This window comes from Geotrypetes seraphini, chromosome 3, assembly GCF_902459505.1.
Source record: "Geotrypetes seraphini chromosome 3, aGeoSer1.1, whole genome shotgun sequence".
NCBI lineage: Eukaryota > Metazoa > Chordata > Amphibia > Gymnophiona > Dermophiidae > Geotrypetes > Geotrypetes seraphini.
In genome coordinates, this window is record NC_047086.1 from 116,987,218 (window position 1) to 117,004,173 (window position 16,956).

At 44.4% G+C, this 16,956-nt stretch overlaps 1 protein-coding gene across 1 annotated transcript in view; it reads right to left on the bottom strand.

Moving 5' to 3' along the window:
* The window catches only part of LOC117356544 (cytochrome P450 2K6-like), a 75,884-nt gene that overhangs the window by 23,933 nt on the left and 34,995 nt on the right, over nt 1–16,956 (bottom strand). The window contains exons 5-6 of the mRNA XM_033935893.1: nt 14,010–14,183; nt 7,500–7,641 (exon numbers count right to left, since the gene is read on the bottom strand). Of these exons, the coding sequence (XP_033791784.1) occupies nt 7,500–7,641; nt 14,010–14,183 (316 nt within the window). The remainder of the gene's footprint in view (nt 1–7,499; nt 7,642–14,009; nt 14,184–16,956) is intronic.

Here is a 16,956-nt window from a genome sequence, read left to right on the forward strand (position 1 = left end):
CCCCCTTGAAGGCCTGCCTGCCTTTCCCCCCCTTGAAGGCCTGTCTCCCCCTTGAAGGCCTGCACCCCCCTTGAAGGCCTGCACCCCCCCTTGAAGGCCTGTCCCCCCCCTTGTAGGCCTGTCCCCCCCTTGTAGGCCTGTCCCCCCCTTGAAGGCCTGCCTGCCTTTCCCCCCTTGAAGGCCTGCACCCCCCCAAAGGCCTACACCCCCCCCCCGAAGGCCTGCACCCCCCTGAAGGCCTGCCTGCCCCCCTTGAAGGCCTGCACCCCCCCCCCCCGAAGGCCTGTCCCCCCTTGAAGGCCTGCCTGCCTGCCTGTCACCCCCTCCCCCTTGAAAGCCTGGTTGCCTGCCCGCCCGCCCGACCCTGAAGGCCTGATGCCCCGACCCACCCCGAAGGACCGCTCGCCCCCCTGGCCTCCCCGCACCACCTATGAACAGCCGCAGCAGGATCGCGAAGTCAGCGTCAGCATCCCTGCGCTGCTTCCTGCGCCACGGTCCCGCCCCTCCTCTGACGTCAGAGGAGGGGCGGGATCGCGGCGCAGGAAGCAGCGCAGGGATGCTGACGCTGACTTCGCCGATCCTGCTGCGGCTGTTCATAGGTGGTGCGGGGAGGCCAGGGGGGCGAGCGGTCCTTCGGGGTGGGTCGGGGCATCAGGCCTTCAGGGTGGGGCGGGATCGCGGCGCAGGAAGCAGCGCAGGGATGCTGACGCTGACTTCGCGATTCTGCTGCGGGCTGCTTCACAGATGGTGCAGGAAGGTCAGTGGGGCGAGCGGTCCTTCGGGGGTGGCGGGGGACTGAACGGCAAGGCCGGGAACACCCCCTTAGGGCTGGTACCCGGGGCGGCCCGCCCCCCCCCCCACCCCCCCCTAGGTACGCCACTGTTGCTACATTAACTCAAACTATACATGAAATAGACAGTTTGAGTGTAGCCGCTGAGGTCACTATATACTGAGTTATCAAAATGATATATGACTATGAGTATGTTAAAGACAAATGAAGTTGCACTGAAATGCTATTGGAAGATTAATTATTTAATTATTCATATTTAAGTGAAATAATTGATTATATTAGTGTGGCCTAAATTTTGGACTGTATTGTATTTGAGCCTTGACAATGTTTTTGTACTGCCACACAATCAATACTCAATCTTCAAGGCAGCCACTACACTTCATTCAGTACATTCAATGTTGTTGTTTTTTTAAAAAATGTAAGTCTTCAGAATGCCAATCTCCAGCCAAATAGATTTAGGCTTAGTTGTTTCATTGGCATATTTGTCTTCATCAGACATGTTGTTATTTTAGTTAGTCCAGTGCTCTGTGCTTACAATGTGCATTTTGTGCTTCTTAAATATATCTTAAACTTTACTAAAAAAAGTTGTACTTATCTTCTGCAGTTTTCAAACTCTTTAAATCTAAGAGCGTTTATTCCTAATATCGGGTAAGGACCTGTCAGCTCGACATGTTTCGCCCGAAGGCTTTTTCAAGAACAAGTCCCCCCCCTTCGAGTTTCCTCCACTGCATACTTTCAGTCAGGATGCAGCAGAGGTGGGGGGACAGGTTGCCTGGGCCGCTGAGCTGGTCGCTGCAGCCCGATCCGGAACATATATCCTGTTTTAACTTGGTCTAAGTCAAAATGTGTAAGTTCCATTCAGGCAACCTGTCAAACTTTACGATTATGGCTGCCAGACAACTAAGTGTAAGTCGGCCCACATCCCGCCCATCTCCTTCCCTACCCACTCCTCCAAAAACGCTCCTTTTCACTCTGAGCGTACAGAGGCAGTGAAAAGGCCTAAGCTGGTTTTAGATACGTCTAAAACTCTGTTCGTTTATCGGTACTTGGACGACCTGTCTTTTTGATCGTCCAAATGCCGATTTAGGTTGGTTTTTAGATGTTTTTAAAAAGTTATTATTATGTACCTCTTAGTGTACAGCTTTGGCAGGCCAAATTAGTTGCGCCAAGTTGTAGAATTGCCCTGATTATTTGTGCAGAAATGTTACATAGTTCCTATTTTATAAAACGGTTGTTTAAACTCCTACTGAGCTTTTGAAAAGGGGCCTCATACATTTGCATTTCAAACACGTAACAGGTTGTTTAAGTGTTCAGATTGAAAAATACAGGAGATAGAGCCTATCCAAACAAAAAGATTGATTTATTTATTCAATTTTCAATACTATTCTCCCCTGGGAGCTCAAAACTGTTTTTACATGAATTTAATCAGGTACGCAAGCATTTTTCATTTTCTGTCCCGGTGGGCTCACAATCTTTCTAATGTACCTGGGACAATGTGGAGATTAAATGACTTGCCCACAGCCTCAGGGTGCACCACACTCACCCCACACTCTCAATGGTAAAACTGGGAACAAGTAAGTTACAGTGCTCCATGCTCTATTTGTAAGCCAAAATAATATAAAGAAATAAAACAAAAAAACAAAGGCAAGTTTCAAGTTTGTTATATTTTGATGGTACACCGTCAAAAGCGTGGAGGACAATGGCGCACCGACAATCCCGCACCAACATTTGAGCACAGGAAAAATGCGCGCCGCTGCTTCTGCTGCTTTGAGACCTTCTGTTTTACGCTGTGAGGGTTGTGTGTGTGTGGGGGGGAACCCCCCAAAAAAGAACTGCTTGTGCTTTTGTTGGGGGGGGGTGTTTGGGGGAGACCCCCCCCTCCGAGAACACTGAAAACTCCTGTTCTTCTTCCCGTTTTCGGTCTTCGGGAGTTTTCAGTGTAGTGGGAGGGTTCCTTCCCCCCACACCGCCCCCCCCCCAACGGAAACGCGAGGACTCGGAAAGGAGTGTGTGGCGCATTGGTTGGATCTACAGCCTCAGCACCCTGGGGTTGTGGGTTCAAACCCCACGCTGCTCCTTGTGACCCTGGGCAAGTCACTTAATCCTCCATAGTCCCAGGTACATTAGATAGATTGTGAGCCCACCAGGACAGAGAGGGAAAATGCTTGAGTACCTGATTGTAAAAACCGCTTAGATAACCTTGATAGGCGGTATATAAAATCCTAATAAAACTTGAAACTTGAAACTTGACTTCTAAATGTAGTGGGAAGGGGTTTCCTCTCTTTTAGAGTGCAAAAGGGAAGGCCTTAAAGTGGTGGAAGGGTTGGCATGTGTTTGTCCTGCGCGCAAATGTTGGCGCAGCATTGTCCATGGTTTTAAAATGCCACTTATTTTGATATACCATCTATTTAAATTCTAAGCTGTTCACATAACAATTTTACAAAAATATAAAATTAGGGGAGACTTACACGGATTATTAAAACCATTAACAGGCACCACTGGACACAAAAGGTAAAACGGTAAGGGGAGAAAATTCAAGATGGCGTTCTAGCAGCAGTCGCTGTGAGGAGCTCTGATCTGGTGGAACTTTTTCCTCAAACTTTTCAGTTCAAAACAACTTCGACATGATGGGTAAGTGGAAGGAGAAGGCTAGGGCTTACCCTTCTGAGTCCTCTCCGCTTCCCCTTTCCTCCATCGAGAAATTTGTGATCCAAATGGCAAGACTCCCTGGAGTGGGTGCAGGTGTAGAGGCGGCCTAACCCGAGCTTAATGTTACGCTGAGCCCAGAGGAGAGACTTCCGCCCTCCGACCCAGGCATGGAGATGCGCTCGGAGTAGTCAATGAGCCCGCAGGGAGCAAGAAGCACTGCGATATCCTCATCATCGGAAGGGAACATCTGTAGCGTGAAGGGAGACTCTAGTGTGCTGAATGCCGATATGGGAGCTGTTTCTGAGCTCATCCTGGAGTCTGAAGGTGCAGTGGGTGGTTTGCAGCCCTGGAAGAGTCCCAGGACTGTGGAAATTGGTGAGCTACAGGATATTTGTGAGCACTCTTTAACACCTCTAGTTAAACCCTCCCATGTATCTTTCGACTATATCTGGGAAGCTGTAGCTCGCTTGGAGAGGATTTTCATTGGAAATAAAACTTTGGTTGATAATTCTTTACAAGATGGAAAAACAAGAATTGTCACCCAGGAAGCAAAAAACTGTGAGTTGGAAAAAGAATGGAGGAATCTTGACAAGATCTAAAAGAAGTTAAGACCAATTCCTTGACCTATAGCCAAGGATTAGTGGAATTGAGAAATAAAGAGGAGAAAATGGAGAATTATACCCTTAGGTTGAATCTGCGTGTTGTCAACTTTCCTCGATCTAAGAATATAGCCCCCATTGAACTGCTTACGAAATATCTGATGGAAGTTCTGGGGGTTCCTAAGGAAGCTGTGCCTCCATTTTCCTGAATATATTTCCTGCCTGGAAAAAAGCGACAGACTCAGGTCCAGGAAGATCTTTCAGTGGACAGTTTGAATGTTACCCAGTTATTAGAAACATCAGTTGAAGAAGAGTGTATAAGATCCACACTCCTGGTGATATTTGTGTTTCGGTCTGATAAGGACTGGGTGATAAGGTTGTTTGTTCATAACTTTGAGAAATTGTTTTTGGGAGGAAAAGTATGGCTATTTCCTGATGTCTGTGCTGATACACAGGAAAAAAGGAAGCAGTTTTTGATGTTACGCCCCCAGGTTTTATCCCTCAGAGCTCATTTCTTTTTATATTTTCCCTGTAAATGCTTAATTCAATATAATCTAATAGGTATCTTTTCTTTGAGCACAAACAATTAAAGGCTTTTCTGGAAAATAAGCGTAAAATACAGGTTCAGATTACGAGTCCTAGGGAAGAAATTGGAAATTAGTCCAATAATATAGGAAGAATGGAAAGAAATAGCACTTGAGATGTCTTTTATATTTGTTTATTTCTTTGTTGGATTGTGCCTCTTTTTCCTTAGATTTTCTCCTCCTTTATTTGAGGGCTTATAGAGGAACTAGCAATTTATGTTTTCTAAAGCACATTTGATATAAATATAATTACTGATGAATATTTTTGTAATAACTATTTTTTGTTTCTTATGACATGTATTATGTTGTAATTTCAATTAAAATTGAATTTTAAAAAAATGATGTGGGAAAGGAACAAACCAGGAGGGAGGGAAAGAGAGAAAAGAGGAAGAAAAAAACACAAGAAAAAAGAGAAAGAAGCCTGAAGAAATTAATTCTAGGGGTAACGTGGTTATGTTTTAAAAGTATCTTTGAATAGGAAGGTTTTTGTCTGAGGTTGATGGAGAGGGAATTCCACAATGTAGGTGCTATAACTGGTGGAATTGTATACTATATTGATGAATGGATTGAAGCACTCTTGAAGTAGTATACAGTGTCTAAAATCTATAGATGAATGCTGGAGAATGATCTGATTGTACTTTGAAAGTAAGAAATAATATCTTAATTGAAATCCGGTGCGTTACTGTAGTCATCTTTTAAGAGAAGTGTAACATGATCATATTTTTTAGCTTTGTAAATCATTTTTTTTCCAATTTATTAAGATAAAAAAAATGTAGAAACTAAACTAAACTAAACCTTAAGTTTGTATACCTCAACTTGGCAGCTAGGCTTCAATACTAAGAAATGTAAGGTCATGCACCTCGGAAGCGGAAATCCATGCAGGACGTACTTCTTGAACGGAGAAACTTTAACTAGGACTTCAGCAGAACGAGATTTAGGAGTAATCATCAGTGCAGACATGAAAACTGCCAATCAAGTGGAGAAGGCTTCATCTAAGGCAAGGCAGATATTGGGTTGTATCAATAGAAGTTTCGTCAGCCGAAAGCCTGAAGTCATAATGCCGTTGTACAGGGCCATGGTGAGACTTCATCTGGAGTACTGTGTGCAATTCTGGAGGCCACATTACAGTAAAGATGTGCGCAGAATTGAATCGGTTCAGCGGATGGCCACCAGGATGATCTCGGGGCTCAAGGGTCTCTCGTACGAAGAGAGACTGAACAAATTGCAGCTCTACACTCTCGAGGAACGTAGGGAGAGGGGAGACATGATCGAAACATTTAAGTACCTCACTGGACGTGTCGAAGTGGAAGATTATATTTTCTTTATCAAGGGACCCTCGGCCACAAGAGGGCACCCGCTCAAACTCAGGGGCGGAAAATTTCATGGCAACACCAGAAAGTATTTCTTCACAGAGAGAGTGGTTGATCATTGGAACAAGCTTCCAGTGCAGGTGATCGAGGCAGACAGCTTGCCAGACTTTAAGAATAAATGGGATACCCATGTGGGATCCCTACGAGGGTCAAGATAAGGAAATTGGGTCATTAGGGCATAGACAGGGGGTGGGTAAGCAGAGTGGGCAGACTTGATGGGCTGTAGCCCTTTTCTGCCGTCATCTTCTATGTTTCTATGTTTCTATCGTCTCCATAAAGATAGAGCTCAACATGGTTTACAGGTAATTCAATAAATGAGGGCAGGATACAATAGGAAATTAATGGTTGCAAAGAGGATAGCTAGCTTTACATTTTAAACAGAAAGAGAGATATAAATAAAAAGCAACAAGTCAAACAATGAATCACATTCCACTGGGTTCTCTGCCACTACTGATTTGAACAGGTAAACTAAGGTAAAACAGGACAGGGCCTCTACTGCCCCTCACCCTGGATGTTCTACAAGGCTGCCCAAGTCCAGTTCTCCTTTATGATGGGGTCGAGCTCCATCTCAGAGGAAAGATGCCTTTACTGTGCCAACCCATGCCAGCCACAGAGTGGAGTGACATTAGGTTTTAAAAAGACTTCCCTGTAGCCTTCCTGGCCAGTGAGCATAAGGTGGTACAGGTATGATACCCAACATTCCAGAAAGTTAAACGACTTTCAGTGCAGTAGTGCCAGGTCATGGTCAGTGCTTCATACTTATTCTGTATGTGATACCTTTTTTATTGGACTAACTCAATGCATTTTATGATGAGCTTTCGAAGGTAACCCTTGATACTCAATTTTTGGAAATCTATATGGGGACAAATTAATATGATACTGGAAACATCTATTCCATTGTCCTACGATGTGGTCATATGTGGGACATTGTTGAAAGTCAAAAATTCAATGGACAGGTATGAAAGCAGACTTTTTATAATTATGATAGGAGTTGCCATGCAAATGATCACCAGGAATTGGAAAAACTGTGTCAGGCTAAATTTTTTCCTTTTGGTGTGAAAGTTTGTGTCAATGTTATAGATTTGAAAAAATGAATTCAGAAATATTGGGACATAATAAAATATTTAAATCAACATGGAGTCCATTAACGAAATTTGTTAATTCGGATTAATTGTATAAGCCTTCAATTTCTATTTGATTTGCACACACATCCAGGGAGGGTGGGAGGGAGGGGGAAGGGCAAATATATTTTGTATTATTATTTGATTGACTGTAAGTGCTGTTTAAAGTATTACTTTGTGAATTTTTTTGCTCTTTGTACTCGATTTGAAAATCAATAAAGAATTTAAAAAAAAAAAATTCTTACTGTACACCGCCTAGAGTAAATTCCTTCAAAAAGGCAGTAAATAAATCCTAATAAATACATTAGAAGCTGGTAATACACTATTTTGTAACCTACAATACCACAGAATTTGCACACTATCATGAAAACTACTAAATTTCTTACCCTGAATTTCTGGGTACTTCATCATTAATAGCAGACCCCAGCGGAGGGTAGTGGATGTTGTTTCCATCCCAGCAGAAAACAGGTTTCTCACAACGCATATTAAATTTTCCTCATGGAAATATGAATTTGTGTTGGAGTTTTCCTAAACATTTAAACAAATTTAAATGTAAATGTTTAAATAAATAAGTTAATTTATAGATTGACTTGTAACTTTAAAATTTGAGGTAAACTAAAGAAATGTTTCATATCATTTTCATTCCATTTTTGCTCTTTCATATGAATTTCAGAGAAGCTGTTCAAACAATCTTATAGTAGTATAGAGTATGCAATATTTATATAGTATTAAAACATAAATCAGAATTAATAAAATACACTTCATCTATATCAAACTGAAAATGCCGACTGCTAACACAATAACAATAATCAAAACTGTGCGTTGTTTGTTGATAGTTGAGTTTCATTTCAACTTTCACTAGAACCAGACTAGTTAGATCACATAGGGGTCCTTTTGCAAAGGCGCGATAGCGGTTTAACGCACGGAATACCATGCGTTAAACCGCCTGCCGCGCTAGTACCCAACGCCTCCATTGACGAGGCGTTAGGATTTTAGGCTGCCGCGGGGGTTAGCGCGTGATGAAATGTCCGACGCGCTAACCCCCGTAGCGTGCCTTGATAAAAGGAGCCCATAGTTTATTCTACTAATCACAAAAAAAACAATAAAAAATATCAAAATACTATATCAACTTAAACCAGACCATATACTGAAGCACTGTGGCTCTACCATAAACTCTACTTTATTCTATTCCTAAGAATATAAGAATTGCTACTGCTGAGTCAGACCAGTGGTACATCGTGCCCAGCAGTTCACTCACGTGGCGATCCTTAGGTTAAAGACCAGTGCCCTATTTGAGTCTAGCCTTACCTGCGTATGTTCTGGTTCAGCAGGAACTTATCTGACCTTTTCTTGAATCCCTGGAACGTGTTTTCCCCTATACCAGCCTCTGAAAGAGCGTTCCAGATTTCTAACATTCTCTGAGTGAAGAAGAACTTCCTTACGTTTGTACAGATTCTAATCCCTTTTAACTTTAGAGAGTGCCCTCTCGTTCTCTCCACCATCTCTCTTTCTCTACTAAGTCTCTCAATATCGATCATGTCCCCTCTTTTCAAGGGAGAAGAGGCCCAGTTTCTCTAGCCTCTCATTATATGGCAACTCCTCCAGTCCCTTAACCATTTTTGTCGCTCTTCTTTGGACCCTTTCTTATTATCCCTGGGCTGCCTTCAGATGGATAGGTCAGAAACATAAACTTTTCAAAAATCAATGGGAGGTCCAGAAGTCAGGATGAATGAATAAATAACCGTTCACAAAGCATAAGAACAAAAGAGGTGCCATGCTGAGAAAGACCAGTGGCCTATCCAGTCATTTATCCTGTCATTGAAAGTGGCCAGTTTGGATCATTTGGAAGAAGTTAGCAGATCCAAATAGGATGTGATGTCCTATTGTTCATTCCCACAAGTATAAAATGGAAATACCCAATTTTATCTGGCTTAAACTCGGCTACAATTCTAATCTTGAATTCATTCTTTATGTAGCCCCAGAGAAGCTGAAGAAGTTCAGATGAGTTTTGCCATGGCTGGGACCAGCGAGAGTGCACACGCTGCAAATTGCACTAAAGGAGCTCAAGTAGCCCAAACGGGAATACCCCCACAGGGTACACACATTACCAAGTCTCTGATAGGAGCGCACTGTAGTTATGGGGAGTCCGGGATAGGTACACGCTATAGCTCTGGGTCTAGGGAGTGTAAGAGACAAGCAAAAAATTCTAATGGTGGTCTAGTTGATATAGAGGGATTGTCCCCACTGAGATACAACAAGCACACAACATGGAGGGCTATGTACGTCAATGCCCACAGTCTGGGAAACAAGATCCTAGATTTGGAGACAGAAATGAGGAATGCCGACCTGGATGTGGTGGCGATATCTGAGACCTGGCTCACAGACTCCCACGGGTGGGACATGGTCATACCAGGTTACAACTTGCTTCGTCGGGACAGGGAGGGCAAAATGGGAGGTGGGGTAGCATTATATACTAAAGATGACATTAAGGTCACCAGAATCACAGATGTACAGTACACTGGGGAATCCCTTTGGGTAAATTTGGCCAGAGGGAAGGACAAATGCCTGTATCTTGGCGTGGTATACAGACCCCCAAAACATCAAGAAGACCTAGATTTGGAATTAATCGGAGATATAGAGAATATCACCTTGCGGGGGGACACAGTATTGGTAGGTGACTTCAACATGCCCGATGTGGATTGGGTCACGCTTTCCTCTGCTTCCGGCAGCAGCAGGAAGCTATTAAACTCTTTGAATGGAGCAGGACTCAGGCAACTGGTATTTGAGCCAACAAGGGATCAGGCAATTTTAGACCTGGTACTTACCAACGGAGAAAGTATCACAGAGGTCTCGGTGGGTGAAACTTTGGCCTCCAGTGACCACAATATGATATGGTTCAATCTCAGGAAAGGTTTCACGAAATCTACCACATTGACCAAGGTTCTCAAGTTCAAGGACACAAACTTCCAGGACATGGGAGACTTCGTTCCAGAGGTGCTACAAACCCAAGCAGATACCGACAGCGTGGAAGAAATGTGGTCAACTTTGAAAACCACCATACAGGAAGCAACAAACCGCTATGTTAAATCAGTAAGCAAACGGAGTAGGAACAACAAGCCACAGTGGTTCTCTATGGAGATCTCAGACCTCATCAAAGAGAAGAAAAAAGCATTCATCTCTTACAAACAATCAGGGACACAGGACTCCAGAGTAGATTATCTGACCAAGATTATCAAGAGCCGTCAAAGCGGCAGTTAGAGAGGCCAAATTCCGCATGGAGGAGTCTCTAGCAAAGAATATCCAGAAGGGAGATAAATCCTTCTTCAGGTATATTAGTGACAGGAAAAAGAACTCGGGTGGGATAGTACGACTCAGAAAACCAGACGGAGACCATGTGGAGACGGACTCGGAAAAGGCCCAACTGTTAAATGAATACTTCTGTTCAGTCTTCACCCGCGAGGTGCCGGGAATCGGCCCTCAACCACATACAAGGATTAAATCAGTAGACCTGTTTAGTAATTTCAAATTTACACCCATCAGTGTATACTGCGAGCTGTCAAAAATCAAGGTCAACAAGGCAATGGGGCCTGACAACCTACACCCTAGGGTTCTCAGGGAGTTGGGAGATGTCTTGGCGGAACCACTATCCGCGCTCTTTAATCTCTCCCTTAGTACAGGTAACGTCCCGATGGACTGGAAGACGGCTAACGTCATTCCACTACACAAGAAAGGCTCCAGGGTGGAGATGGCAAACTACAGACCAGTGAGTCTCACTTCAATAGTGAGCAAACTAATGGAAACCCTAATCAAACACCAAATGGATAGGATCATGGACGAGGAGAATCTGCGGGATCCCCGCCAACATGGATTTACTAAGGGGAGATCGTGCCAATCCAACCTGATCGGCTTCTTTGACTGGGTGACGAGGAAGCTGGATGTTGGTGAGTCCCTGGACATCGTCTACCTGGATTTCAGCAAAGCATTTGATAGCGTGCCACACCGCAGGTTGCTGAACAAGATGAGTTCTTTAGGTTTGGGCGACACTTTAACCAAATGGGTTGGGAACTGGCTTGGAGGTAGGCTTCAGAGGGTGATGGTGAATGGCACTCCCTCCGAGATGTCGGAGGTGTTAAGTGGAATGCCACAGGGCTCCGTCCTGGGCCCGATCTTGTTCAACATCTATATAAGAGACCTGACAGAAGGGCTTCGAGGTAAAATAACATTGTTTGCCGATGATGCCAAACTGTGCAATGTAGTGAGCAAAAGCACAACAGACAAAAAAGCAATGGCAGACGATATGGTGCATGACTTACTTCTGCTGGAGCACTGGTCTAGGTCCTGGCAACTCAGTTTCAATGCCAAAAAATGCAAAGTCATGCACCTGGGAAGCCAGAATCCATGCAAGATCTACACCCTAAATGGCGAGATCCTGACAAGAACTGTAGCAGAAAGAGACTTGGGAGTGATTGTCAGGGAAGACATGAAGTCGGCAAACCAAGTGGAGCAAGCTTCATCCAAAGCAAGGCAAATCATAGGTTGCATACGCAGGAGTTTCATCAGCCGTAAACCTGAAGTCATTATGCCACTGTATAGATCCATGGTGAGACCGCACCTGGAGTACTGTGTGCAATTCTGGAGGCCGCATTACTGCAAGGATGTGCTGAGACTGGAGTCGGTCCAGAGGATGGCCACCAGGATGGTCTCGGGACTCAGGGAGCTCCCGTACGAGGAGCGGTTGGGGAATTTGCAGCTCTACTCACTCGAGGAGCGTCGAGAGAGGGGAGATATGATCGAGACATTCAAATATCTCACGGGCCGCATCAAGGTGGAAGAAGACATCTTCTTCTTCAAGGGTCCCGCGGCAACAAGGGGGCATTCGTGGAAAATCAGGGGCGGGAAACTGCACAGTGACACTAGGAAGTTCTTCTTCACTGAAAGGGTGGTTGATCGCTGGAATAGTCTTCCACTTCGGGTTATTGAGGCCACCAGTGTGGCGGATTTTAAGGCCAGATGGGATAGGCATGTGGGATCTATCCGCAAAGATAGATAGCGAGGATCACTGGAGTGGGCAGACTTGATGGGCCGTGGCCCTTATCTGCCGTCTATTTCTATGTTTCTATGTTTCTATGTTATTGTCTGGTGCTGGTCACCTATGAGTTACTGCCAGAGCCCATAGTCCCTCGCTTATGAGTTGGGCCCATACTGATGTCCATTATAATAATTTGTCCTCATTAAGTCCAAACATTCCCCCAAAGGAAACAAGAGTGTTAGCCAATTACGAGTTGGATATTGGATTGGACGTTATTGGCAACAAGACTGTCCTTAGGGTTCCAATTTTTAAGTTGTTTTGGGGAAAATTCCTAAACAGGATTTACTCTGGCAAATTGGTGGTGTACTGGCTTATTTGAAGGTTGTAGCTAGATCTGAAAGCTGTAGACCTCTACCTAAGCTCCTGGTTTAATTGCATTAAGTTTACTTCTGTCTTGGCCTGCTATTATTAACTTGAAAACAATTTTGGGTGCTGTCTGTTTAACCCTCCCTTTTACAAAACCGCGCAAGAGGTTTTTAGCCCTGGCCGACACACTGAATGTTCTACACTGCTCCGACGCTCACAGAGTTCCTACAGTGACGTTAGCTATCATTAGGTGTCTCCATAGGTAGGATAACGGTCCATTTTTAAAAATTGAGTTTTAATTGGTTATTAATCAGCACAGCCAATTAGTGCACCAATTAAACCAATTAAATCCAATTAAGTCAGGAGGCGGTAGGGTATCTACTGCTGCCCAACTTCAGGTGCAGTTTGTAGAACTGGGCCCTCTGTAGATATCATTTTTCCAGTCTGAAGCATTACTAGAACATAAATGTAGAAACTGAAAATCTTACAGAGAAAGTACAGTGGGATTGACCAAATAGGTGGACCAGGAGTTCAAAGAGGTCATTTTTTCAGCAGTATACAGTACGCATATACTCAGGATGTCAACTGTAGTGAGACAACGGGACTCAACACAGGCTGTGTTTCGGCATCAGTGCCTTCAACAAGAGTCCTAGTTGTGATATCATATATGAGCAGGATCTACCAAATAAGTTATTGTTTCATAAACAATCTGAGCAATCATTAACAAAGAGATCTCTCATTCCTGAGCCATATGCGTCATAATTCAAGAAAAGGGACTAAGTCTTAGAAAATCAATTATTCAGCTGGCTAAATAATCAAGAAGATGCTGATTTAAATGCAACAAACTACATCTTTCAATCATTTCATTTGTCAGAGATATACCATTTCAATTAACAAATTGTTTCATCTGATAAATAGAACCCAACTGACATTGTTGCCTCGTTTCTCAAGTAAGCTTGCACTAAGACTTTATACCTTTTCTTAGATTGCAACACATATGAACATTCAGGAAAGTGACACACCATTTATTTGTTTATTTAGCAGTGGTGCACAATACACATATATTGAGTCCTGTTGTCTTGCTACAGCTAATATTGTAAGCATATGTGTATTGTGCACCACTGCTGAAAAAAGGACATCTTTGATGAACTCTCGGTCCCCTCATTTGGTCAGTCCCACAGTGCTTTCTCTGTGTTTTTGTTGTGGGGGACTACTTTATGTTTTCTTCATTCTTTGAAACTGAAAATCTTATCATCGGGTTGAACCAACTTCTTGCTTCAAGAATCGGTTTATTACAAGCTCTTGATAAACCACCATAGATGCCAAAGGATACTTGAAAACATTAGAGGCAGATTAAAGGAAGGGGCACAGAACAGGCAAGAGAGAAGAAAAGTGGGCTGCATGATTTGCCCCCATAAAAACGTTTTCACACCCCCGTTAACAAATATGAACATGACATTCAAAAGAAAAGACGTTTGTGTAGGTCATTAATAGTAAATACCTCCTCCTGTCTGACAAGGAATGCATCAATGAAGCTTCTTTGGTCATTTGCATCCAGTTGTTTAAGATGTTTTACGAATGTGCTTTTTATAAAGCTGTGTAACTCATTTGTATTTTTCTTTACTGTTTTGTGGCTTCCAGGAACCAAACCAAGTATAGGGCATATGTTGTACAACTAGGAATAGAAAAACACATGAAAACATAATGATCTAAATACAAGCAAATACTCGGTAATTATACAGTAAATCCTTGGATTGCAATATACAGTAAAACCTTGGATTGCAAATAACTTGTTTTGCAAGTATTTTGCAAGACAAGCATAACATTTTATTAAATTTTAACTTGATATAAAAGCAATGTCTTGTAATACAAGTACATACAGTATACACACATCACAACTGAGCTGATGGTTCTTCTCTATCTGACGCTGCAGGAGTGTAGTAACTGTTTTAAATGAGTGAGGTCTTGCAATGCAAGTGCGTATAGTATTTTGTATTAAAGATTTGGGTTGTGGAACGAATCATCTGAGTTTCCATTATTTCCTATGGGGAAATTCACTTTGATATACATGTTCTTTGGATTACAAGCATGCTCGTAAATCAAGATTTTACTGTATATGAAAATTCAGATAACATATTATCCATAATACCCATACCCTAAACAGGGCTTTGAATTGAGGGGCTACTTTTAAAAAATATATTTTGGTTGTTAAACAGTGTTTCATGCACAAAAATAGGCTTTATAAAGTTACCCATATTCTCTACAGGTCACCTAAAGTTAGGTGCTGGGATGATGGCACTAAGCACGAATGCTATAATAGCAATAATATGTGTAATTGCCATTATAGACTACTAGCATGTCTGCAGTTACATGCCTAGCTATAGATATAAGCACTTATGCTGGCTCAATAGCTGATGTAAATGTTCAAGCCTAACTGATGCCATTTCTGCAATCTTTGCATGTAAGTGCTAGGCCAGCGGTGGGCAACTCCAGTCGGGTTTTCGGGGCCGGAATCCAGTCAGGTTTTCAGGATTTCCCCAATGAATATGCAGAGATCTATTTGCATGCACTGCTTTCAATGCATATTCATTGGGGAAATCATGAAAACCCGACTGGATTACGGCCCTCGAGGACTGGAGTTGCCCACCCCTGTGCTAGGCACATCTCTTGACCTGCTCATGCCCCAACCAGGTCCAGGTCCCTTGCAATTGCATGCTAAAATTTTGCATACTCAGTTTGTAGAATACCAAATAAGAGCAGTTAAGTAAGTGTGCAACTGCAAATTAGTGCCAATTATAGCCAATTACTGGCTGTTAATTAATTAATTGCTATTTAGTTAGTTTTATATCCTGTCCTCCCCAACAAGCTCAGAATGGGTTATTGGTTGTTATACTTAAAATAGTCAAGATGGGTTATAGGTTGACATACAGATACTACAGTTAGTTTATACTAAAATAACATATATACAGGCAGTCCCCGGGTTAAGAATGTCTGACTTACGTCGGACTCGTATTTACAAACTGGGATCTTGCCTCTCCCTTCCTGTGCCAATGTGCCTCCTCTAACTCCCTGTCCTGTGACACTCCCCCTCCCTTCTGTGTCCCAACTTGCCACTTGTCATCCTTCCCTCCGTTCTGCATCACAAATTTGTGTCTCCCTGTGGGCGTGGTTTCTGTCACCTGGGCCAATCCGGCCCCATTCTGGACCCGGCTGGCCTGCAGGACGGGCGGGCTTGGCACCCATCCGTCTGGCCAACATGAAAGGTACGGGGAAGGGGGGTGGGGGGTCGTGGAGTCAGCCGGGGGGGTTGCGGGTCGGCGAGGGGGGCCGATCGGGGTTCTAGGGGAGCAGTCGTTGGGGGGAGGGTGTGTGTCGAGGGCAGGAGGGCCTGGGATCCCTCCTGCCCGTATTGTAGTGGGGGGTGGGGGGTAGGGGGTCGCCGGGGCCAGGAGGGCTTGGGATCCCTCCTGGCCCAATCCAGTCAGGGGGTCGCTGGGGCCAGGAGAGCTTGGGCTCTCTCCTGGCCCGTTCCTGTCCGGGGGGGGGAGTGGGTCGCTGGGCCCAGGAGGGCTTGGGCTCTCTCCTGGCCCGTTCCTGTCGGAGGGGGGGGTCACCAGTGCCAGGAGGGCTTGGGCTCCCTCCTGGCCATATCGAGTCGGGGGAGGCACGATCGCCGGGGCTAGAGGGCTTGAGCTCCCTCTTGCCCCGATGTCATCGGGGGGGGGGGGGGGGGAGTGGCGGTTCGACGGGGCAAGAGGGCTTGGGCTCCCTCTTGCCCCGATGTTGGGGGGGGTCGTGGTTCGACAGGGCAGGAGGGCTTGGGTACCCTCCTGCCTGGATCGTTGGGGAGGGGGGGATTCTGTAACCGGTGTTGTTTTTGATAGACACCGGTTACAGAATCCAGCTTTTAGGCGAAGGATTGGCTCCTCCTTTGCCTAAAGGCCCTTGTGTTGGACGTTTGGGGTTTAGGCGTTTTTTTGGTTCATTATGGGCAAAAAGTCATGGGGGTATACTTGTAGACGTAGTGGTGATCTGGGCGTTTAGTAGAGGCAGGCCATAATCAAAACAAGGACGTTTGTTTTGGTTATGGACACTTTCCCTGCTTCTGCTTTGAACATTTAAGGACTTGGGCCAAAAAGGGACTTAGACGTTTTTTTTGTTTATGCCCCTCCACTCAATGCAGTGATTACAGGAGCTTATGGGCATGGGTCCTCCTCTCCATGAGTCCCTAACCCACCCCCCAAGTCGACTTAAGCTGCATCTGGGCTGTACGACTAGGCTTTCCTATGCCTGGCGGCCAGTTGATGATGATCTGGAGGCTGAATTTTAAAGTTATGATTAAAATTTTTATGGGGTGGGAGGGTTGGTGATCACTGGGGTAGTGTGTGGGGGTCTGTTTATGTGTTTACAATGCTTATCTGGTGATTTTAGGTGGGTTTTTGTGACTT